This window comes from Diorhabda sublineata, chromosome 7 (genome assembly GCF_026230105.1).
Source record: "Diorhabda sublineata isolate icDioSubl1.1 chromosome 7, icDioSubl1.1, whole genome shotgun sequence".
NCBI classification, from domain to species: Eukaryota; Metazoa; Arthropoda; class Insecta; order Coleoptera; family Chrysomelidae; genus Diorhabda; species Diorhabda sublineata.
The window spans coordinates 30,335,000-30,362,783 of NC_079480.1; the positions used below are offsets into that span (position 1 = coordinate 30,335,000).

Sequence of the window (27,784 nt, forward strand, 5' to 3'; positions counted from 1 at the left end):
AACAATGAATTAATAGTTTTGAAGCAATCTTCAAAAAATTATCCAAATTTAGATCCATTAATACATCACAACGTCGAAGAATAAGTTGCGTCTGCACATAATAATATAGTTACTTTATTATTTTCTTCGGATGCTTCGTCTTCTATTGCATCAATTGAAAACCGTTTTCTTATTGGTTTGGAAAATTTCTCTTCAACAATGATTGTACTGACAAAAGCCGCTAAATTAAATACATGAATGGTTTCATCAAACAAATCTCTAGACATATTTACATTCACAATCATTTCTTTATTTTCACAACACATCAATGCCTTTTGAAAATTTGTGTAAACTTTGACTCTCCAAAGGGTATTAATCGTTTATCTTTTGCTTGTCGACATTATTTCATACTTTCCATACATCTAGCTAGTTTTAATTTTGAAAAATTATTAAAAAATTACCTGAGCAATGATGTATTTATATGATTAGATTCCTTTAAGCAATCTCCAAAATTCGTAGTTTTTTTTAGTCTCTCAACACCAACCAAATCACAAAAATTAAAATCAATAATATATGTCACTACTACTTTTCGATGATTGTACCAAATGTATTGTAAATATAGTGATGTCTATTGTGTGAATTAACTGCAGTAGATGCGTAGTTGAGGTTGTAAAATTTTATAAGCTTTTAAGTCTCCAGTTACATGTAAATAAGTCAATTTTTTTATATACGCTCTTTTACCTTTGGATTTTGAGACGCCAATTTACATTGACATGAATTCATGTGATTTGACATCAATCAACATGAAGTGACAATTGTCCTCAATCGTCTTCAATGTATTTTAATCGACAACATCTGACAAAAGTAGACGCCAACTCAGCTAATTATACATGAATCGATGTGATTCGAAGCAAAAATCCCAATGTGGTGAATGATTAAATTTCATTAGCCAAAGGTTGATAATTGAGTAAATTGGTTCAAAGACAAACGGGATTCTCATTCTGGTAGACGATTAAAAGGTCTTATTTCTTTAGCCAAATGTTGATAATAGTGTAAATAGGCTCAAAGAGAAGCAAGAATCTCAATTTGCTGAATGATTAAAAAGTTAATTAATTTTTGAAATAGAAAATATCAGTCTTTGAAGTTATCGAACGTTCAATTTTTCTAGTGTAGGAAGAGCAGTTACAATAAAAATGGTTCATATGAAAAATCACATTTTATTTACCAAATATAATCTTAACACTAACAAAATTTGTACATGGACTTATTACAAATACTGTTACACTATTTATTAAAAAAATGAGAAAAAATAATTTACACAATTAAAATAGTCAATTCAATTCTATATTAGCGATTTTCCAAAAACTCGAGGAAATTAGTTTCTAAAAAATCACAATCAGTCATTTTTCTACAATGTAATGTACTATTTTCTATAATATATTTTAATGAACTGTTACTACATCAGGATACCTAATTTTTATAAAAACACGCATTTATACTTCTGATTAATATATGTATATAAGTATATCACAAATTAAATATTTACTCTAAATTGTTCTAAGAACAACTATATTCACCACCTACGGGTAAGTACGAAATTTACTGAATACTGAGTTTTTTCAATTTTTAGGTACAATGTTTTCCAATTATTTTTCAGTAAATCACACAAAAGTTTTTGTTTTTCTGTTTTTTGTATTTAACATATAAAAATACAGAAAACCAACTTCACATAATTTCTGGCTGCTAGAAATCACAACCCCGATCGCTTCTGCCAGTATTTTGTAAAAAAAATGATTTTTATTCATATTATTTATATTTTCATTAACATGATAAATATTTGCAATTGATTTTCGGGGTAGGGCGAAAACTATTTAAAAAAATGCAACATTTTGATAATCCAACAAATTTTAGTTTTGCTTTCCATAAGTTCAACAGTATTTTTTTTAAATTATAAACTTATGCTTATAACAAAAAAAGGTTCGAAGTTACTTTAAGAGTTGCTTCTTCGAAAGTTTTTGCACGAATGCAACAATAACTAGTGCACACTAGTGAATGATAAAATACTCAACAAACAATTGATAGAAAATCAGCATTTTGACCATAATAATGGTTAATTTTTTGTCTGAATTTCATACTTCTAGGGCAGAATAAGACTGCTATTAGTGAAAATGTTCGATTTACGCTAAACCTAAACTTCATAATGAGGACCTGATTTGTTTTCGGTACTAGAAAAGCAGATGTAAAGTAATGACTCTAAAATATCATGCCAACTGTCATTATTTAATACCCAACGCCAGAAACCAAATATTTTCAACCATGTGAATTTTTTTAGGGGTATTGTTGTCTCCGCAAATCACTACAATCTATTACATTGAGGGTTTTGTGCTTTTCAAAAGTTAAAACTTTTTTCCGTCTAAACGGAATTGCACAAAGTGCACCATGTTCTAGGCGCCAACTGGTGAGCATTTGTACCTGTCAAAAACTATTGATAAAATATGAATAGAAAGAATACGTTTTGATACCTAAGTATGTCGAAACTGATTTTCATTAAAAAAGACATAAAATTAAGACAAATTATCACGAAAAACATATAAAAAGGTCTGAGGAAGTTAAAAGTAAAAAGAAAACAAACAACTTCACTGAAGAGAACTTCCACAGGAGATATTGAATAATGTGAAATTAGTGCTATTGAAGTACAATATTATTTATATATTACCCACTCATTATTATTATTGTTGCCAGTGAAATAAGTTGTACAAAATGTATGAAGGATTGGTGAGATTAAAAGAGCATCAGTAAGCTTCAAAGTATACTTATACAAGTTGGTTCAGAATTATATTCCTTAGATTCTTAACAGTATGTCCAAAAATAAGCGTGAACATTAGTGTTCTACTTTTTTCTAAAATTGAACAATAAGGGAGATACAAATGGATGAATAAAGAAGAACATTTTTTCAAAAGTACATCTCAATAGGTTTTGATTATGAAGTTTATTTTTTGAGAGAGACTATAAGACATTGGGAAATATGATTTCATGTCACCATCTACCCAATACCATATCGATATCTTAGAGGATATCGATATGGTATCAGACTACTGTTGGAAAATTCGTTTTGATACGTGCATAACTTTACTAACAAAGCTCAATGCCTTTTGATGTTTAGTAATTTTATGGTCTGTAACCTTTTTACAATATTACAAAAATAAGTTTTCTCAATATGTAATCTGTTTTCGATTCATTTATTGAATGGAATTAGCTCAATTATACTCTAAGACATTGATATCAATATCAATAGTTGTATCTAAATGGTCAGGAAATATTTACCAAAGGATGAATAATATCAGTTGAATATACTGTTTCAGTTGGAATTTCTGGAACCTTTCATGATACTTATGTTAAACACACTGTTTACTATGAACACTGACTGAAGCGTATTTCAATAATCGAACTTTCAACTTCAGAGACTGGAAGTAAATTCTGTAATTGCATTCTCTGAAACGCACCTCAGCTAGTGTTGGTGTTTTAAAAACATTGCATAATTTATGGAAAATTTTGAATGTAGAATTTATAATACATCTGATCGCTTTATTTTTATAATATATTTTTAAGTCGACCTTGCCGTGATTGTCCCAAAAGTTTGAAGTTAAATTTTGCAAACAAGGTGGATTAACATCATTTGCCATATGTAACTTATAATTACAATATCATCTACCTACGTTTCACACAACATTGAAAATAAAACAGCATTTTTTAAAAAGTTTTGATCAACAACTATTAGTGTTAATTAAAACTTAATAAAATCACAAATCAAACATTTCTTATTATAAGAAATCCTATTTGAACGAAAATGATTGCAAAATCCCCTTACGCATGTAACAGGCCATGAAAACATGGGTTATATATCACAATTGCGAGATTTAAAACAAAAACAAAAATATGTATGAAATTAATTTGTTCAAGTTGTAAGGAATTTAGATGTTCTGTGAAAAACACCAATTACTGTATCATTTTTTCAGCAATTTGTAAATTTCTACAAAATATTAATAGTGGACAGCCAAGAACTAGGTCTTTAGATAGGCCCATCGTACCCCGCTGTCGTGACCAAATGTCGATGTCGTTTGAGAAGCTTATCAGGCGCTTTGGCTTGAACCCTTTGATATCATTAGGGAAGTTGTGAGGCTTTCCCAAGTGTTTAAGCCGCGCGGTTTCGTGGTCTGCGGCTGTATTCTCCTCCATACACCAACGACACTCTCGTCCGTGACGCCCATGGTGTTGAGATGGTGTCTTAGATGGCAGTGTCTTGTTAGAAGTCCAGTCACTAGTCTGATTTCGCGCCTGTTTAGATGGAGCAGTTGTTTGGTGTGAGATGGAGCAGTTGTTTGGTGTGAGATGCACGAAATCCATCTATATGTGCCTTCGCTTGTCTCATGCCAGGTCTCTCTATCAATCTCTGTCGAGCCCACCTTACGAGTAGACCCTTGAGAGACGCGGTAGCAACGCTTTTAGCCTTACCAAGGATGGGTTCTGAGCCCATCGGTGAGTTCGCCGATCCCAGTTTGGCAAGTGAGTCTGCCTCGTCGTTGTCTCCGTTGCCCAAAGGATCAGGTTCTACAAAATGTATACATGACCATTTATTGAAAGGTTTTGATTATGAATAAGAAAAATTATCTAGTTTTTTTTAGACTGAATAGATCTGGAAAACCAGATAATCATGAAATCACACTGTTTACTACCACTATAACAACATTATACAACATATATTCTCAACTAATACGTTGGTAGCGAGTCACTTAAATGTCAAATGTCTGTATATGTGGATGGGTTTTCTGTGTATTAATTACAAAGATTTTGATAATACTTTACTCATTCATTTCGGTAAATAGGGTTCAATGACGGCGCCAGGTATGTGCGAACTATGCGACACCATAGGGCCGTAACTAACAATTTGTATGTTTAAAAAAGCTGTGAAGGTTTTATCTAATATTTTCACTATTCTGAGTTTATTTTAATATTATATTTAAAATAAGTATTATATGAATAAATAAATATGTATATAAATATTGTTTACATGGTTTTAATGTTTTAAAATTGTCTGAAGCACCGCAAGTTTTAAAATATCAAATAAAACTTTTGAATTCGCGAAACTGTTATGCTTCTGCTACTCGACACGTCAGTAGTAATTCGGGGACTTTTAAGAAATATGTACGAGTCCGCATTTTAAGCATTGCGTCTCTTAAGTTCTAACAACGCTTAAGTTAAAAATGATTACTTTTCAGAAGAGGCTTTTCTATATATCGAGATCATAATATAAAGTTTTTTTTTCAAAATATGTAAGTGACGTGTCACGCTACCTCACACGTGCTATACGTGTCCTAATTTGTGCCTTGCCCAAGTGTTGGTGCAGTGGTAGAAAGCTGTGTGTTCGTAACGAATATGACACAAATCCAAGAAACCCCCATAAATTATAAAACTAAAATATTCAAGATAATTTCAAATATATTTGAAATCTCTTATATTTTCAAATTTATATTTAAACTCAAAACATGAAATTAATGTTATTCACAGAACTAACAAACAAGAGAAAAATATTTTCGTCAATGAAACTGGTCCCTTTCAAATGAGGAGTGAGGGTTATAGCAAATATTTAATAGTGAGGAACCAAGGCACAATTTTTACATTTACTACTTTATGTGATGACAGCTGATTACCATAATGAATAATGAATTTGCTAAAGCTACTCCACATGTAACAAATTCAATATTTGTACTTTTCGTATACCGACTGTTCTTATTTTATTATTATCCTAATCTAACAACTATATCATAATTTTTAGTTCACTCACAGAATCCATCATTGTTTTTATTAAATTTTCTTAAATACCCATATTCTAATAAAAAGTATTAAGATTTACTTTCAACCTGATCATTATTTATTGTTGGATTATAATAATACTGATATTGCCACGAAAAACCTTAATTATGTTGGGGCGTTCTTCCTTTCTACCTTTCGAAAAAAGAAACGCTGTTTGTATCTAATAATACTAAAATCCAGTTTTCATTTTTTTGGCTTTTTACAAAATCATTGTGACATAGAATTCGAAATGTGTGACAGGGGTATTTTACATACAAATAAAATGTGTGTTACGCCTTCTAATATTACAAAATGATCTCGCTTAAAAAAATCATATGGAACTATTTAATATTTATTGAACTTTTGAAATATTATTATCATTGAATTAATTAGAACAAAAAAAAACGTGAAGGTTCAAACTATAAAACAAAAAAAATATTTTGTCGTTGGGTCCGGCTATGTATCTTTTCTCTTGTTGTGTGGATAAAGATGGTGATGTTCAGGTCATGTTTATGACCTGAATTGATGACACTGGAAAAATCTTTGATAACCTTGATAAAAATAATTCCTAGTCCTAAATAAATGAAAAGAGGAAGGCGTGTTTATTACGAAATTGATAAACTAATAGAAGTATTTGAAGAGTAGATTAAGAGAAAAGAGAACATTAGTCTGATTTTACTGTACCAAAGAATGATTCTACCACGCAATAATGTATTATGTAGCTTTATGTTTTGTTATCATTCTAAAAACTAAAAAATGGTAAAAAACCAAGTTCAAATGTAGGCTTATTAATAACTACAACTCTATTACAATTTTATTCCTCCTGTAATTTAGCGTCAATTTAGCATATGATTCAGTTTATTGAATACATATATACTAAAATAATATATATTATTACATATTGACAACACACGGTATTAACAGAATGTCAACTATGTTTATTTCATTGCATGCAATTCCTCATAAAATCGAAATATTGCATAGATTAATATTGCACGTCGCCTGACATTATGCAAGTCACTTGCTATTGCATCATGAGTGCCATTTACTAAAATTCCATAAGTAACAAACAAAATAACATAGCCTTACGGGAAGTCAGCTGATCTAAGACTGGCATTTGGTGGTTAAGCCAAAAGTAACTAGTTTTCTTCCTAGAATTGCAGCTTGCACGCAATAAAAATAGAACAAAACCGATAATGTTGCAAGTGTGAGATCTTGCATGAAACAATCAGCTGAACTTTATCTGCGCATGCTTTTGATCAAGAAATATTGGAACTTTTAATGCATTGCACGTTGTATTGCATCATGTCAAGCGGCATTAACGAACAAAAATGTGACAGAGTTGTATTAAATATCAATTTTAATATATTTGTAATAAAAATGATAATAAATTGAGTTAGATAATAATAAATGCTTGTATTCTAGTTGAGCAAAGTTAAAGAAAAACTGACAATTTTATTTTACATAAAAACTAATAAGCATATATTTTTTTGTGACTGGGCTGTTTATTTTTGCTTAATATTCTGTTAAACTTAAAATAAATTAATGATATAAATAGAACTTCGATAATGATTGTCAGTAGAAAAATAGAACGCCCCTAGTATAAATAAAATGTAATTATTGTACTATATAAAGTATGTTAAAACATGTGAATACACTCATATGACATAAGCTTATATAAATACTTATTCCATCATAACATTATAATAAAGCGAACCATATTTATGGCTTTTTCTTTTCCTTTAGTCAGGCAGTTTGTGGAAGCCTTCATTGTGAGGATCACAAACTAATTAATAATAAAAACTGTAAGCGAACATATTTTCATAATTTTCTACACATCTACAATTAATAAAGCTGTCATCGCTAAAATTGCCATCAGTCCACCTCCATTTAATAAACAAGAATGGTAAACGTTTTTCAACATCTGGTTATGGTTTAACATATAAAATGAAATGCAGTTGCTGATTAAACTGACATTAATCCTAAATATGAACATCAAATGACAGTTATTGACATAATAAAACAATATCTGGATCATATAGACGTTGAAAAAAATATATAGATGCTATCATAACTAGATGTAAAAATTAAACGTTTATTACAATTTACGAACTATTCGAGCTTACAATTTATTGAAATAACCACAAAACATTTTGCATTGTATAAAAATCTAACTACAGCTTAATTTATGATCAAGTTCTAGCCAGATCTTGATAACACATTATAGTAATAAAGTAGTGGCAGTCTTGTATTGTATTTTAAAAACAAAACACTTAATAAACCTTAAAAAGATACACAGGCAGGAAATAATGAAGAATTATGTACAAGTTTTTTTATATCACCCATTAGCTCTTTTGCTTACAAAAAAGATCACCGAGAATTTAGTAATCGATTTTTTTTCTAAATTCTTGATAATGTGCCTAATAGTTGATTCCTTAATGTTGCAGGATATATGTCCTCCGTCTTTTGTTATTCACAGTCCTTTCATATTCTAATAGTTCTTTTTGAGCTAACGCCATCTCTACTCTTAATAATTCCTGATCATCTTCTATTTCTTCATAGTTGTCTGATACCTGAAATAAATTAATGGCACTCCATATTATTTAACAGTCAATCATTAATAGTTGGATGTTTGTGATGTAAGCTTTCATCAAAAACAATGTCTGATTATACAACAAAACAATGCGCATAGTGAGATATTTCTTTTTCATATATTTCAAAAAAATTAAAGGAAAAAATCAATCTTTCAAGGATGATTTACTATACCCCTTTTATCTTCTAGAAAAATAATCTTGCACAATGTAGTACTTTGAAAGCTATTTAGGGTCTGTATCATAAAAGTTTTGTTCGACTAGACTTTATTCAACCGCCAGTCAAAACTCCACCGATGTTTAACTTCTGTTCGGTATTATAACGCTTTTGCTACCACCATTCGTTGGGCAACCAAAGCATATTTGAATTAACTGCATTGAGTTTTTAACCAATTAAATCGGAGTGAACTGAAATTTACAGCGAAAAGTGTGCGAGTCGAAAGCGAAGCCCAGTGTTTGAAGCTTCCACATGTAGTTTCAATATTATATCAATTTAAAAAGATGAGTTGCAAGGAACAAGAACACAGAATCAGATTATCATTCCCTTGTGGATATAATTATTAGTTACAAGAATATTGTAGATTGCAAAAAACCTGATTTCTGAACTTTTAGATTATTAGATGGGAAAAAAACACAGAGGCGTATCTTCCGATTCAACTATTTTAATTGAATATATTGATGGTCCAAAGCCAACAATAGTAGGAAAAGGAAAAAGCAGCAAACGTTCACAAGAAGTAGAGGAGAATGATCCACTCAGCCCATCAAAACTACTGCAGGTAGAGAAAGGTAGGTCAAGTTATTCTTTATATTTTAAAATCATTATTATGCCAATAAAAAATATGAATTTTATCATTACTAATTTCAAAATAAAAGTGGTGTATAAAAATTTGTGTAGGGACAGTTCGAAGTTATGTCATTGAATCCTCGTTATACAATCGTTATGATTTAACCTGTAGATTTGCAGAAACAATTGAATATAGGTAGAAGTTTTAACAATTATTTGGAAATAAACACACATGAAACAAAAAAACTACTCCACAATCACCGAATATGCTAGAAGAAAAAAATGGTATTCCATACAATTTATGCTTTTTTTTAAATGATTATACTCCTGAAAAGCTGAAATCAAAACACAGAGTGCTTCAAGTTAAGAGGAAAATAATTAGAGATTATACTGACTTGAATCTTATTAAGGAGAAGAAAAGTAAAATCTTATTAGTTTTAAAAAGGACATTATTATTAGAAGAGGAAGCCATCCAAAACTTAAAATACCTTTAAGAAAAGTCTCAGATAGAAGTTACATTTTTAGAGGATACAGTTATATAAACCTCTTCTATACGTCTCGACAAATGGAAAGTGGCAAACATCCGTCAAAAGCCTTAATACTACAGAGAAACTAAAAATATCACTATTAAAATTTCCACTTAGTGCTTGTGCTAAGGCTGGACACCAAACGCCCACTGTGTTCCATAGTGTTAATTGAATCGATGATTATTCTATATTTTCATAGCACATTCGACATAATCTGTATTTCGATCTGCAGGTCCTTATATTTAAGTAACTTCTATGCTTCTTTTTATTTCATATTGATTTATTTGCTAGTATCTTTCTGTCTGTCCGTACTTGTGTTCCCCATATTATTGTAAAAGTGTTTAATACTGGTTCCAGGTTGGTACCACTTTATGTCTACTTCAATGTTGTATTCTTTACATATATCCCAATGTAGCTATTTTGCAACGTTATTGTGTTACGTTTACTGAATTTGAGAACGAAAAAGCGGATCTTTGAAAAACGTTTAAATGTTTCGATTAATTTCAATTTATATCAATAAACAAGTTAGGTTCATCAATGTAAACATTTAGGTTCAAATGAACCATTCAACCCCTGGATAACGTTTATAATACGGAAACTTGGGTTCAACCAACGGTTAAATCTCAATCCTCGCTCAACCGGACTTTCTAATACCGACCCTTAGTCAAATACATAATTTAAATAAATCCTCATGAAGAAGCTGAAAATTTGTAAATAAATAATTGAAAAAAAAAATATTACATTGTTGTAATAAGCATATATGTACAATAAACTTTCAAAAGAATAATAATACGTTTTTAAAAAATAATATTCACCTCTATATCCAAATCTGAGATATCTTCTTCTTTAACTTGTATATATTCGTATTGGGTGCTAACAACGTTTGCTTCTTCCTCAACATCCTGTTCTGAATCTGACGCTTCACTCTGTTCTTCAGCACTGCCGCAAGAATCTCCAAAGTGATCGGTCTCGTCATATGAACAAGAGAATTTCATTTCGCCTCTTTCTAGAGCTTCAAGATGTTCTATAACAAAAAAAACCATTATCATTATCTAATCCCAAACAGATCAGCCAGTAAGTTAATAAATGATGTATTTGACAAAGCTAACTGGCTACAAGGTGTGTTGTTTGGAGAATATATCTCCATTACAATGCAATGGAAGCTTTTTTTAAATTCAAATTAATTTTTAGAAAAATTTTTAAAATTTTTACTAACATAACATACCAACCAAATTTTTATTTTTAAATTAAGACTTGATATACATGGAATTTTGGTTGAAAATTATCAGTATCTAATCCCAAACAGAGCAGCCAATACACAGTTAAAGTTAATGAATGAAGTATTGCAAAGCAAATTGTGTTATTTGGAGAATTTATCTCAATGGAAGCTTTTTTGAAGTTCAAATCAATTTTTAGACAAATTTTAATAATTTTTACTAACATAGACCAACAATTAAGGAATGTGGGGCACTAATGTACAAAATAATAATTAAACAACTTTTTACATTTCCACTTCAAGTTTTTTCTGGAAAATGTGGACGCTTTAAGCGATGACCAAGGCAAGCGCTTTTATCAAGATATCACAAAAATTGAAAAGCAATTACCAAGGCAAATGGGATTCAGCAATTCTTGAAGACCACTGTTGGTCTTTAATTAGACACTTTGAACTCCAGATATAGGAGACTTTAAAATGGTCTAAGAAAACATGTTTTTTAATGCTGATAATAACTGGAGTTTCATAAATATAATACATAATAACTTTATTTCTCACAATAATGTGACGTGACCCATTTAACTTGTTAATTCTCATCCATCCATCTGTTAAATAATATATTTAAAAAAATTTGGATTGATGGTTTATACTGTTACACAAAAATCCACGATTATCGGTAGATCGTCTGGCAAGAGTTCTTGGAATTGTCTGTTACGATATGAGTATACTCTTAAGTATCCTCTAACAACTTGAGGAAGATGTATTTGTTTGCCTTGATGAATAAATTAACAACATTTTTATTTTTAAATTGAGAATTGATGTATATGGAATTTTGGTTGGAAATACGCCAAAAAACAATTGATTAAGCTGTGGATGCTTTTAAATATAATCAGTGATTTATAAAGAATTTGAATAACAAAATATTTGCTTACCGGGATTAACCATTGCCCTTTTGATCCCGTGAGGATCCTTCCTCGACCATTTTTGTACTTCTTCATCCATTTTACTAATTTTCGCTGGATTCATGGCCCACAAACAGCCTTTCCGTTGAGCCCCATTTAAAGCGGGTTTTTCTATTTTTTCAAAACATTTATTTAAAGACAAATTATGTCTTACAGAATTTTTCCAGCCATTTGGTGCCGTTTTAAAGTAAGGAAAATGTCTACACATAAAATTGTATATTTCTGATACAGGTAAACTACCAGATTTACTATTTTTTAGAGCCATTGCTATTAAACAGCTATAACTGTAAGCTGGTTTAGGGAAAGTACGTTCGTCGTCTTCGTATATCGGCCTAGAATTTATAACTTTACGGTTGATTGTAGGTGGCGTTACTGTTCTTAACGTTGTTATATTATTTAAATGTGTTACGTTGATGGAGGGACCTAATGTTCGGTTTACAGCATTTCTAAAAAGAATAACAAATTTGTTCAAACATTTTTCAATAAACTATATCAAGATATTAATTGCAGTATTGAAAATTGTTTCGTAGAAGATTTTCAGTTTAATTTCCTATCAAATTATTCAGGTATTCATTTATTAATATCTTTTATCAATATCATACCTAAACGTAAGTATAGTTGGAGTCTTGCCAATGGTTTTAATAGCTGGTTTTGCTAATATGGGTGTCACTTTAGTAACAGTTTTGATCACAGGTTTCTTCTCGATTTCTTCTAATCTTTCTGTTAAATCCTTCTTAATTGAGGCGTTATCTGGTTTCAAAGCAGCAATTTTGATGGTAGCGGGCGAAAAGGTCAGATGACTTTCTTTTAAGGGAGGGGAAGGTGACCTAAACAAATTGTCAACCATTATTGTCACGATATTTTTAGCTTGTTATGAGTTAGAATTACCTGATATTTTGAGTTGAGGACATAACTGGCATAACAGCGTTGGGATTGACCATTGTTGGACCGTCGTCTCCACTAAAATCTAAATTTGAATGATTTGAATTCGAATTGAACCATCTAATGTCATGTACGTCTTCAATTTCTAAAGGAGGCATATCGTTGAAGTTGAACCCTGAGAAATCGTTATGTCCTCCTACTAATGTATCTATTTCGGATTTTATATCGATATCTAAAATATCTGGGAAGGAAATGGAGTCCGTGGCGCTAAGAAACATGTCCATTGCTGCCGACATCATCTAAAAACATACATCAATTTATTAAAAATATAAGTTGAAGGATGAAATTGTGATTATGGACTAAAACGAAATGAGATATTTATGTATATACGAGGATATATTGAAAAATTCCTAGCCTACAATAGTACCAAACAAACTTTCAATGTCAAAATATTTTATTACTCAACACAATCTCCTCTTAATTGGATACATTTATTACAACAACGTCTCTAGACATTTCAAAAAAAATGTTTCTTCTTGCTCTGTAAACCAGACCTCCACAGCTTTTAATACCTCCTCGTGTTCAAGAAAATTTACTACCTTTTAAACTTTTTTTCAGTTGAGGAAAGAGATGATAGTAGGACGGAGTCAAATCTTGTGAAAAAGGGGGGTGTTATAGTAATTCCAACTCTAAATTATGAATTTTTTGCATAGCAACATGAGATTTGTGAGTATCGGCGTTATCCTGCAAAAACAAAACACATTTGGATAGCTTTCCGCGTCTTTTCTTAATTTTTTACCGTAGAGTGGTCAGTAATGTTGGATAGTAATCTCCAGTTATTGTTCTACCCTTATCCAAAAAATTAATCATGATTACTCCATGGCAATTCCAAAAAACTGAAGCAAGAACTTTTCCAGAAGATTTTTGGACACGAAACTTCTTAATACTTAGTAACAATTCGGTTTAAGAAGTCTGCATCGTTTTCAAATCGATCACAGATCGAACGCGATGCTTCAACCCTTGCACGCTTTTGGTCAACATTCAAACATTTGGAGATCCATTTTGCAGCAATATTTCTCATGTCCAAATAGACATGAACTATATGATGAACGGGTTCGTATGAAATATTCAGATATCCGTTTTAGCCCAATTCGACGGTCTGATAAAATCATGAACTGCATCGATATTTTCGGGGACTGACACAGAAACTGGCCTTCCCGATCGGTCAATCATCTTCAATGGAAAATTTACCTCTTTTGAAGCTTGCAGTCCAATTTTTCACGGTCGCATACGAATGACATTGATCACCAAGGGTATTAAACATATCTTCCTAAATCTGCTTACCTCTTAACCCTTTTAAATATAGGTACTTGATGATGGCTCGATTTACTGGTTTACTGGTTTGACGTCAAACTTTACACTGACACTTCTAATAAGTTATTGTTCGTTGCTATGGTAACGTAATATTTTGTTTATGCATGGAACTGGTCTAGGCTACCTAGATATCAATACATCCTCGTATATAGATAAGCTGTGATACAAAAAAATTCTAAATTCATATAATCATCTCGCCCATCATATTTTGAAAAGGAACAATCTATAAATTTTTAGTCTAAAAGACATTTTTAAGTGATGATTTAGTTGAAGCCAATTTTTTGAGTGACTGTTGTGTAGTGTTGTTATGTTTTTTGCCTTTACAGTCCAACAATATATTAAGGCTGAAAATAGACACAAGTGAGGAAGCTGCGAAAGCGATCACCCTTTTTGCGACAGGGGGAGAAGTGGCTAGTGCACTGAACATGAGCCACTCTGTTGTTTCCAGAGCTTATCGTCGTTAACAACAAACTGGTAACTTTCATCGAAGACGCGGTTCCGGAAGAAAAAATGCACATCCGAGAGAGATGATTGATTCATTGACAAGATATCGCTAACAAATCGGGGCCTCACTGGTCCAACGAGAGCTCAGTTGTGTGATAAGAAGTCAGCAGAATATAAGCAGAAATTCGCGAATGAGTAAATGGACTAGTACTAACTTAGAAGAAATGGAGATATTTCTTGGAATTTCTTTATGGATGGGACTCTGAAAACTATCAAAATTAGCGAAGTACTGGTCAATAGACCCTTTGTATAAAAACGCCGTCACAAAAAATATATCCAGGAATCGGTTCGAATCACACAATTCAAATAGGTATCCCAGACTCTTCCGGCAAGAAAAAGTGGTTTGCGTGATTTTTTTCTAAAAGCCAATAAAATTTACTAGTACAGTACAGTGTTACCAACTCTCCGCCTATTATATAAAAACCCTTGCTGATAATTTTGTTTGATCTACCATAGGCGTAGATACCTCTTTTATAAATTTATTATTTTTAAGAAAATGTATATCTTATGCGAGAAAGTATTCGTTAGAAGGCAATTTTTGATTAAACAACGTTCAGGAAATACTGGTTGAGAATAAATTTTTCTTGTATAGTTACTGTATTATATTTTATATTTATTCCATTTATTAAGTTATATCTCAGTTTTTAAATCATTCTCAACACTCGGTATTTTCTTTCCGAACTTAAAAAAACATTGATTTTATTTCTTTATTTCCGACAATAAAATCGGATGTGATTGACCTCTAATAGTCCGGTACATTGAATAATTCAGCTAAAAATAATTATAATTGACGAACACAATGAGCCAAGATATATACTCGTATAATGCATTATTTTCTAATAAAAGTTTCCAAAAATGTGTATTTATAGATGCATAAATAATTTTAAATATACGTGAGATCCATCAATTTATATAGGAGAATGTTTAATTTTGATTTATCAGTAAATCGATGTTAGATAAACCAAAAACTTTTATTCTATTTACATTACAACACGTTATTATAAAATTCGTCATCATGTTGTAATGTCAATTGGTTGATTCTGATTACGACGAAACACAAATTGGGACATTAACAAAACTAAATACTCTATTTATAAAAACATCGTGTTACTAGAGTAACTTGTTTATTTGAATTCGGTGAAAGGATTGTTTGGAAGAAGAAGGGAACTATCAGAATTCCACGTCTCCAATTTCGTATATTAAGTATTTCTTCATAATTTAAATTAACATATAAATAATAATGCCACATTTATCCGAATGCCTCTGATAGTGAATTTGAAAATAATAATTAGCCCTTTGTAAGCAAACGTCTTCGAATAATTTTACAAGTTAAAAAATAAATTGTGTTTGGAACGAATACGGGGGCTGCTCGATTAGTTATTTTTATAAAGTGCAAGCGTTCCTTCGTATTTTAACATAGTTTCATAAAGTGGAACGAGGTGAGTTCGATATCAAGGTATTATCTCACCACTCCTTATGGGAACCACTACGATCTATTTATCATGCAGTTAAGTGATACAAAGTGTCCCTTATTTTACCCTCCATTAACGTGTCGTTGCGGATTACCTTATTTTTGTCTTGTTTGTGACTGTGAAGGACCATAAATTCACCTACCTAATATCTAGTTATTATTAAATACGTTTAGATTTAAGGCAGCTTGCACACGGCTACTGTGTTCGTGATAGTTTAATATCCGTCGAGTCAGATTATTGAAACCACTTTATTTGTTTATTTATTCTTGCCCAATAAATAGCTTTTTACAAAGTTGTCTCAATCATCTCAACGAAACATATCCCGGATCGGTGGTTGCCGATTGTTTTATGGGGATACAATTACAAGATTAGTAGACAAAAGCTTCTGTTCGAAAACTTAGTGCTCTTATTAGTTTCTATTCATTTTGTGAGAAGTATCTCCAGGGAGAATTAAAATTTCATAGTACAAATGCAGTAAGAGCTCATACATGGAGATCCATGGGTGCAATACTTAACGACTAAGACCAGTATACGTACGTCCGTTTCTCATTTGTCGAAATTTTTGTCTCCAATTTTCATGTGAATAATTTTAAGAAATCTTTACAAAGATGAAAAAGAAATTATACCGCAAAGACCACGTAAATTTTGGATTAGAAGTATTTTTGGAATTCAGAAGCTCTATACCTATACCTAACAGATACTTTGTACGTGACTCTGCATCTGAAGGTTCTGCTTTCAAAATTTGTAGACTCCTCCCAGAGTATGCTCTACTGTCCCTATGACTTGCTTGTAGAATCTCCAGTTGTTCTATGTCTTGTCTATCGTCTTAAGGACGTATTTGACAAGGCGGTGTCCTGTCAGAAGATCTACCACCAGTTTAATGTCGTTTCTGGACATGACGAGAAGTTCCTCACTCTTCCAATAAAACTTCATTTGATTCTTCAGCCATCCATTCAATTTGTTAATGTGAAATCATGAGGTCACAGTGGAGCTCTGATCGAAAATATGGAGTCGTTGTCCCCTTTTTGGAAGGCTGTGTGCTTCCTCATTATTAGGATTACATTGTTTCTGTTATCTAGTGCTTTTAGAGTTTGTTCGCACTCTTGCTCTAGCTTGGACTTCGAACCCTCAAAGTCTCTTGGTTAGAGGAAAGAATGTAAATGTGATTTCTAGAGAGGTTCCTATACAAACCTCAGTAATTTTCCTAAGAGTATGGAGATCTTGTATTTTGATTCAAAGATGACCAATTCAGTTCCTTGCGCTAGCCTTGAACTATATGTATACTGTGAAGACGCATTTCGAGCGAGGTTCAACCGAGAAGAAAATGTTATTGAAGTTGCTAAAACAATCGAACATCGTATGGACGATGATTTATTTAATATCAAATCATTTTCTTTACACTATCTGTATTTTAAATCGTTGCAGTTGTAAGTCCACCTTCAATATCCGATGCAAGGTTGTTCGAGGTATACCCTGTTTGTTTTTTAGTACCAGTCCTGCCGGTTGCTTCAAAATGTTTAACCAATTATTTAATTGTATTTAACTTGGATACTGATTAATTTTTCATGAGAGAAACAAGTATTCTCAATGGATCACTGAAGGAAGTTTATGCGCCCTTCGCTATTCTCTAACAACTATTGAACTATTAAGCTATCATATTTCACATAATTTCAAAAGGCTTGGTGCGTTTTTGAGCCTGCAGGCTGTGTCTTCGGTATGAGCATATTTTCCTTTATTGATTTTAATACGTTATTTGTTAGTCTAGATATCTTTTTTATTGAGTTTGGAAGATTATGGACCGCCTCTAGAATTCATTCTCCAACAGCTAGTATTGCAGTGTCGTCTACAAATGTAGCTAGTTCAACACTTACGTAACCGGGATGACACAAATATATATAATAGGTACAGTATTGATCACAAAACACTGTCTTGAGGGATTCCTGCTATAAATTAAACTGATTAATATTATGTAATTTGTAATACGATTGAAATACACGGCGAGTAATGACGTAAGCATCATTGATTTACTCAGAACGTAGTTTGTTTTCCTGTGAAGCGATCCACTCTGACTAAATATCCAAGAGCGAGGAACAGAACGAAAGTAGCTCTAACAACAAATAAATAAAATGGCTTCAATAATGTGACAACTGTACTCGTTGCATGTCAAGACTATTAAGGACACACTATGCGTATATATGCTCCCTTAAATACTAATCCAATTGTACACAAAAGCTATAATCGATTATGTTTATGTTCGTTAGAGCCACATCATTACAAAAATAAGGGTAAGTAATTTGATAAGTTGATGGAACTTCAAGTGTCTAAGGGACATATGGAATCGCTCAAGTAAAACGTTGGTTCCGCAGGGGACAGTCAGTTTACAACTAATCTTAACGAATACGATAGAAAGTAGGAGTTGAATAGGTAGATCACAATAACAACTATTTATTAACATAAAACATAAATAAAATGGTTTCAATAATGTGACAACAGTACTCGTTGCATGTCAAGACTATTAAAAACACACTATGCGTATATATGCTCCCTTAAATACTAATCCAATTGTACACAAAAGCTATAATCGATTATGTTTATGTTCGTTAGAGCCACATCATTACAAAAATAAGGGTAAGTAATTTGATAAGTTGATGGAACTTCAAGTGTCTAAGGGACATATGGAATCGCTCAAGTAAAACGTTGGTTCCGCAGGGGACAGTCAGTTTACAACTAATCTTAACGAATACGATAGAAAGTAGGAGTTGAATAGGTAGATCACAATAACAACTATTTATTAACATAAAACATAAATAAAATGGTTTCAATAATGTGACAACTGTACTCGTTGCATGTCAAGACTATTAAAAACACACTATGCGTATATATGCTCCCTTAAATACTAATCCAATTGTACACAAAAGCTATAATCGATTATGTTTATGGTCGTTAGAGCCACATCATTACAAAAATAAGGGTAAGTAATTTGATAAGTTGATGGAACTTCAAGTGTCTAAGGGACATATGGAATCGCTCAAGTAAATCGTTGGTTCCGCGGGGGACAGTCAGTTTACAACTAATCTTAACGAATACGATAGAAAGTAGGAGTTGAATAGGTAGATCACAATAACAACTATTTATTAACATAAAACATAAATAAAATGGTTTCAATAATGTGACAACTGTACTCGTTGCATGTCAAGACTATTAAAAACACACTATGCGTATATATGCTCCCTTAAATACTAATCCAATTGTACACAAAAGCTATAATCGATTATGTTTATGGTCGTTAGAGCCACATCATTACAAAAATAAGGGTAAGTAATTTGATAAGTTGATGGAACTTCAAGTGTCTAAGGGACATATGGAATCGCTCAAGTAAAACGTTGGTTCCGCAGGGGACAGTCAGTTTACAACTAATCTTAACGAATACGATAGAAAGTAGAAGTTAAATAGGTAGATTTATGATTCTTTACAGTCTCAATAATATAAGACAGAAATTAGGTAATCCGAGACGATACGTTAATGGAGCATAAAATAAGAGACATATTGTATAACTAAACGGTTACAAAAATTTATGATCCACTCTGTATTTTTGAAAATATGGTCTATGATTTTTTCATTGAATATTTTACAAACACTTTGACCTTGGTATAGAAAACATTTACATAAAGAACTAATTTGTTAATTCGCATTTCAGCAGGTCAACAAACTTTATTTAAGAATCTTAGAAATTAAATATTGTAAGTATACCTACTGTAGTTATTTCTACAATTAGATATTCATGTTATATCGGATAAAGTGCGATATGAATAAAATGTTTGTCATTTTGTCAAGTTATATAGGCGTAAAGTAAATAGTGATAATACGAGAAACATTTTCTGCATGTAAAATTTTTGTAATTATTAAGATTCATAGGAGAAATGAACATCACCCATAAATAATTATTATTTATTAACTTTCGTTTCAAATCTAATGGAAAAGCAGGAAGATAGAACAATAGATGAAAAAAAAAAGAAAATATAAGCCAATAAGTGATAGAATACAGACAAGAATATTTCGAAAATTGATATAAATATGCGAGTTTACGCAAAAATACAAAATTGAAATTGAATCAATTTAATCAAATTCTCACCTAGTCTATTTTTTGTACGAGAATGTGGTATAACCTAAACTTCTAATGGTAATTTTAAATATTTCAAATTAATGTAGTAAGTTTTCGGTCTATTATAACCACAAGCTATAGAGAACAATAGAAAAAGGTTTGGACAGGCCAAAAGACCTATGTATTGAAGATTACATAATCGTATAATATTTCTTTGAATTAGTATCTATTTGTCAAGAAAGGTTAGAAATTTTGTTTTATTTCGATACCAAGAATCTCTTTCCATAAAATTTAGTAAAGATGGCCAAGTTGTATATTCTTAACAGTTTAGTTTAGTAATTAGTTGCAACTCGCCTTACACAGTGTGCAGTCTATTGTGAATGCGAGTGTGATTATGGAAGCGCCACGTAAACGCGTAAAAATCTTCAACAGTTAATTGAAAAACATTAATATTCTATTGTTTTATATCATTTACAGAAAAGCATTTATGCAAAAATGTTAATGACCCAGTGGAATAAATTAAGACTTCTCCATCGATCATAATCTCTACTTCACCAGATAATCTTAATAATTACTTTGTGAATGTAATTGTAATGTGTAATGCTAACTTACACAGTTTCTACTTTATGCCCGTAGTTTTAGCAGGGTTCCGCAGTACAGTTAATGACAAAAATAAATACTCATCTGGAACTGATGGACTTACATTAGAAATGTTTTCGAGTTTGCCCGATTGCACATTAAATCACCTTACCACTTTAATTAATGTTTCATTTCAAAATGAAACTTTTCTTAATTGCCTTAAGACGGCTGCATAAAGGAGGAGATAAAAATCAAGCATCGAATTATCACCCAATGGCACTGCTTTCCATGTTATCTAAGATCGTAGAAAAATTGGTCAAAAAAGGCTTTTATCATTTCTGTTTAAATATAAAATACGTAACAAATGTGCAACAGCTTTTTGTGATTTTTCTACGACTATTTTGTATTTTCTTCGCCTATCTAGACATCAGTGGTGAAATATATCATTTTGCAGACGATACTAGTTTCTCTTGGAGAAATCCTGATTCCACAGCATTTCATAAGACTAAATTTAGTGACCTAATTACTCTTAAATCATAGTGCGATTTTAATCGTTGTGTCTTAATATATCATATAGAAATACATTGCAACCTTTTTTGTTGATTAACACCACCATTGACGTCGTTAAATCTGTAAAATTCTTAGATCTTGTTGTGGACAATTCCTTAAAATGAAGAGTTACATATTGCCGCCTTATCTGAAAAATTAAGATCCTCCTGTTTTGCGCCGAGATCAGTTTCGAAAGAACTCGACTTATTCACCTCCGAACAGTTTATTATGTTCTTATAGAGTCGCATCTCCGATATGCCCTTCCCTACGGGGGTACGTGTGGTGCGACTCAATTTGAGCGAATGTTCAAACTACAAAAAAGGGCTGTTAGATATTCACTCGGACTAAACAGCAGGGCTCACTACCGGGACTTCTTTAAAAGATTAAATATTCTGACAGAAAGATGGTTGCACGGCTATCCACTTAGGAACGCGGCCTTTACTTTACCTAGTACACGTTCAGAATTAGTTAAGGGCTCAATATTTTACAATACAAAAAAAGCACAATCACTTGCCAATTGAAATCAAATCCGATATTATCTTCTCCTGCATTTCGCAATAATTTGAGGGTATAATTACTGGAAAGTGCCTACTACTCTTTAAACGACTCCTAATCTAATAATATTTAATTCCGATTATGCTGCATAATGGTTTAATTTTCCTATGAACTAATTGCTATACTAATTGTTACCTACTACTATTACCTATAATTTTGTTATTCATTGTTCATATCTTCTCTATATTGAAATTTTGTTTTATTTTTACCTTTATTTAGTTATATTTATGCTTGGTTTTTTAGTTTTTACAAGATTTTGTCTACAAATTGTAACAATTTTTTGACAATAAAAAATTTCTCTCTCTACAGAGTTATTAAAGAAGAGAAATGTGGCGAATTTCAAACAGCACGTAAAGCTCCCTGAAAACCATAGTTTCAAATAGAAAATCATTTGAAAGAAAGAAAAAAAATGCTTGCGTTCTTTAGGTTCCGACAGTAGGCAAAGTTCTTACCACGATTCTAGATGATAAGGATTACTCTGAAATGAGTGGAAGCACACTATGGAAACTTTTAAACGAAATAGGTTTTCACTGGAAAAAGCATTCCAAAAAGTTTTAATAGAAAGAATCTGAATAGAGTTACTTAATTTTTCTAGGAATATAAGATTCAAGTTTTGGTTATTAGAAATACTTTCAACGTTAAAAGGGGTCTCTCAGGTAACGACTGAAAAGGTTAGGTTTTGTTGACAAAGCTATGTGACTCATAGTGAAAGCAGGATGTTTTGAGTAAGAATAAGGATAAGGTACTTTCTCTCTAACAAAGCTATTAGTTTTAAGTAGCTCATTAATCTTTTATTTTACTATGGCGAAAAAATGGACAACAAAATTTAACTTATGAAAATTTCATGTTCAAAATTTTGATGCAATTAAAGTGGCTGCTGGGCTCTTGAGTGAACCAACTTTTTTTAGGAGAAACTAAACAAGAAAACATATTTTTTGTATTTTGCTATATATTTATCATATATAGTCCGACAATTCTTCAACATTGATGCAAATACCAAACTAGACACACCGTGTTCGGACAAAGGGCTGATGTAGCCGAAAAATCCGAATTGGGGACGGGAAGCCGAATTTTTTTGACAATTTTTTCACTTCTAAAGAACTATAAATATAATTACAGAAAAAGGTTTTGGAGGTACAGGGACATTACATGAAAATAAAGTAAATTATAATATCCTAACTTTGTTTTGATGGAATGACAATAATTCTGTTATAGTTTTGACAGAATGTGTTCATTGGGTTCCAAAATCCGCGAGTCGGTATACCTATTCAGAGAAAAAGAAAATCAAATGCTCCTATCGATTTCTGAGTATCGATTTATGCGACCAATTCATATCCACATAGAGGATTGGATTAAAGTCCAAAAATTTGTAGTGGCTTTATTTTTTCTGGACCATAATTACTTGCATGATGCAAAGATGGTTATTGCATAGCCGGTTAGAATTAAACATAGATCTTTTGCAATTCCAGGGAGAATGTGTTTCGTTTGGATTGGTTAGATCATTCGATTGTAGAAGAGGAATCTAAATATAAAGTATATGTAAAAATCGAACAATTTACTTATGTAAGATATGCAATGTTTCACTCCACCCGGATTTTTTTTTGGGGTACCATCTACCATGAAATATAAATTGTTGTGGATAATCTTAACTATATATTAATTATTTTGTAATAACATTTTTTATCAATAAAAATAATTTTCCTAATTTAAACGCTGATTACACTAAATTTGTTGAACTGGCATTGCTTTGTAGAAGTGACTCCTCGAGTGACCAGAAGCAACTTTAGTTGCCAGGGCGCGTAACTGAAATTTTTATTTCTATTTTTTCTTATTCATTTGAGACTATGTTCAAGAAATATCAACTTAAAAACATTTTTAAAAAATAAATAAGTTCTGGGCGTTCATAAGTTAACAACAATAAAAGAAGTGAGAAACCAAAGTTGAAATATATTGTATCTAGATGAAATTTAAATCAATAAGGGGAATACACCAAATAAATTTTGGCTAAAATAAACTGTTACAAGACAAGCTTGTTTTCAATAATTCATCTACTTGTTTAAATCCACCATCAGGAAAAGACCATAAACTGATAACAGAACATCGGTAGTGAGCAGAACAATATGAGCAGACAGAAAAAATAAGTGAAAAATTAAGTGCATCACTACGAAATTTTCCGCTGTGCAAGTTTTTGCTAACTTTCGAAAGATGTTAACAGAGCAACGCAAGTTAAATGTGCTAAATCAATTGATAATTGAAGTAGAAGGCTTCCATAATTGAATGCTCCGTTGTTCGATGCTAAAAAAAATTTTTTGCTATTTTTGGACGTCACACGTATCAATAATTCATCATCAATGCTGAAAAAGCAATGAAAAAGACATGTTTTTAGTAACGTCTCCAAAAAATTCATTTTTCCGCAAAATTTAATTATACAGGCCCTAACGAGGCCACGTGAGTCTAAAATTCTTCACCAAAGATAGTATTCTGCTTAAAAAATCCGGAAAACGTCTTTTTTTTAGTAATATCTGCGAAAAATTCATTTTCCCGCAAAACTTAATTATCATTTATCGAGCATTTAATTATTCAGGCCCAACGAGGCCACGTGAGTCTAAAATTCTTCACAAATGATAGTGTTCTGCTAATAAAACATGGAAAAAGTAATTTTTTTCGTCACGCCCAGAAATAGGAAAAAATTTTTTAAAAAAACATTTTCTATCATTGAACAGCGGAGCATTTGATTATGGAAACATTCTACTTCAATTACCTATTGATTTTGCATATTTAACTTGCATGGCTTTGGCTCTGCTAACTTTTTTCTAATGTTAGCAAAACAGCCCATTCCTCACAAACTTGCACAGCGGAATATTTCGTAAAATGGCACTTAATCTTCGGCTTATTGCTTTTTCTGTTTGCTTGTATAGTTCAAACAGCTCTGTTAAAAGTGGTTCATTGACTTGCTAGACATAAAGCATGCATTCAAGAAGGTCGTTTTGTATTTCTTTGAATGATCTTTGAAACATTGTTGTTTTATTATTCATTCCTCAACTAGTTCTGACCTACAACCTATTTAAACAGGTTAATAATGCCAAAAAAATATTTCTCAGAAAGAACATAGGATAGGTCGGGAACACTACTCTAAATATCAACTTTCTTTTCATTAGCTAAAGGTAACTGAGGTATTGATATAAACATTTAACAATAATTAACGTTTTCTATTATTTTTTCATTAAAAACGTCAAAATAAATATTCAATAAGTACTATTATAAAAATCAAATACACACGGTAGTTTAACACTAACATAGAAAGGATCATCGCGTTAAAGATTCACTATGAATATAAATAAATTTGCTCATTTATAGCAATCTTACACTATCTAAACAGTATCGAAATACATATGCCTTAGTCCTTGCATGTACATCGGAAAATATTTCAAACTATACCTGTATAAGTTTTTTAATGAAACGGCAAAAATGCTTCTTATTATAATTTTACAAAAATAATTAGTCTAAACCTATTACCTAGTTAATATATTGATGATAAAATACTTGAATACTAGAATATCATTTTAAATATTCATCACAGTTACATTACATTCTAACATTTGTGTCACTCTGTATATTCATAACTTAAACGAGGAACTGCCCTTGAAGTTGTCGATCATATTACTATACAAGAATTAAAAATATGTTAATGACCTCAAAAATCTAAGACATATCTATCTATTTCCTTTTTCGTTCCTATGTAGTATTAAAAATTAGACATAAAAATATAATTTTTCTTCAAAGCTGAACTAAATTAATGAATTCATAATAAATTCACTTTCAAAATCGATAAAAGCAGCTACACACCATCCGCATCTGGAAAAGGTTAGCGAGAAATACAAATACACGAAGAGAGAGGACATCCTCATACCGGATTTTCTTGGTCGGAACTGTACCTGGCAGATGGCTGCTTTTCACTTAATCGAGGGGGAATAGGAATACAAGAAGGGTGAAAGAGCCGAACAGTTACTTAGGTATATTTATAGAAATTTAGTTGTTTCTGACCTTTATTAATTATGTACAAATTATTTTAAAGATACAAGAATAAAGTATATATATATATATATATATATATATATATATATATATATATATATATATATATATATATATATATATATATATATATATATATAAGACTAGGACGTATATTTATTTATTAATAATTGGGATATATCTAATTGATAAAAAATGAAATGAGTGCTTTAACTAACAACTTTTATATATTGCTATCAAGTATTAGATTTTGTGCATTGGAATTTGAAAATTCATTGTATCAACAAGAAAGTAAAAAATGAATAATAGGCATTCAGTCAAGAAATTCATCGCCCCTTTAAGCAGCTACTCCATGAAATTTTGTAAAAGTTGACAATTTTGCAGGTAAACGTTATTTTCTATTGTACATTTGAAGTAATTTTGTATAGTATACACGGATAACGCAGTAGTACTATTTATTATAGTCAGCTAGTTTAGGAGGGCAATGCTTCTTTTTCAAGATGCATCGATTTATATCAAAACTAACTTCCATTTGACCTTGAAGTCTCGATATTCTTCCCGCCTAGTCGTAAAAACATATCATGAGACATTTAAACCTCCAATACAATTTTCAATATGAAAGAAATTAATAAATACTATCAATAATACATAAACAAAATGATTAAACACTGTTTCTATAGTAAGATAAATGAAAATATAAAACTAAGTGGGTGTACCCTGTTTCATTAGTAACCAAAAGAAATTGTTAGATAATTGTTTATTATATTAAGGAACCAGTTATGTAACAATGTAATACACATATATAAAACATTAAGTTTCACAAAGAAAATGTTCGGTGTATTTCCGATAAGATAACATGCGCTCGTTCAAAAGAGCGGGATTCATTCGTTAGGTCGAGTCCATTATTGTAGTAATCATTAAAGAGAAACAATTTACGTTGTTTTTTGCGTTTTTTAACAGAAATGATTGTAAGAAAAAAATAAAAAATTAATACTGTACTTACCGATTCAGATTATCTAAATTTTTCGTTGTGTCTAATAGTATTTTCATCAAAATAGAACAAAATAAGTTATATTCACTGACAGCACTGTACACCCAACGATTGTATACAACAAAACTTCTAGGTAGTCAACAAGGCGAAGAGGGAATTCAAATCGCTCGATTTCTATAGGCTACCGCCAGTCACGAGTGTTTCCCGCGCAATTGTGATTGGTAACCACGAATAAACCGACATGTTGGTCTACTACATCGAGCTACACATGCACATGGCAATGGCGCTTGATATTTAATTTAGTCCAGGATTCCAGTAAAACTGAACTAAATTGTTTAATTTAAATATTCAGTGTTATGTAATTGTAGAAAATTTGGAATAAATATTATATTATTTCCCGAAAAATAAGTACTGCCTTTTAATTTATTTGTAAACTTTACGATTTTGCCGGGAACAGCTATAAAATAGTGTCATGGCAGCAACGGAAATTGGAAACTACAATTAAATAACATGATAAGTAAAGTCTACGAACTTTCCGTGGTTGAAAAATACGTATTATATAAATAACACAACAGTCATTGAAAAGTAACGTATATTACCGAAATAGAATTAAATTACTTATTAATTTAGGAAAATCGATTGGTTGAGTCCATTTTTAGATATATACGAGGGGTGTCCTTTACATTACTTGAAAAAACCTGATAGTGTATAGATGCCTAGTGTAGGTAATTTCATATTTTATGACCAATAAAAATACACAACTTTGTAACCGATTACGATTTTTCTTTTATAAACAAAACTGCTTGTAATAATGCAGATAAATAATATTTTAAAC

General features: G+C 31.2%; 1 protein-coding gene across 1 annotated transcript; it reads right to left on the bottom strand.

Annotated features, from left to right (window-relative positions):
- Positions 1–1,182: 1,182 nt before the first annotated feature.
- On the bottom strand, positions 1,183–27,569 carry LOC130446313 (uncharacterized). Its single transcript, XM_056782490.1, has 6 exons — positions 26,962–27,569; positions 12,795–13,087; positions 12,509–12,733; positions 11,877–12,352; positions 10,547–10,755; positions 1,183–8,402 (listed from the first exon to the last, which is right to left on the bottom strand). The coding sequence occupies exons 2-6, from the start codon at positions 13,085–13,087 to the stop codon at positions 8,265–8,267; spliced, it is 1,341 nt and encodes a 446-aa protein (XP_056638468.1). The 5' UTR covers positions 26,962–27,569; the 3' UTR covers positions 1,183–8,264.
- Between the last annotated feature and the right edge of the window lie 215 nt (positions 27,570–27,784).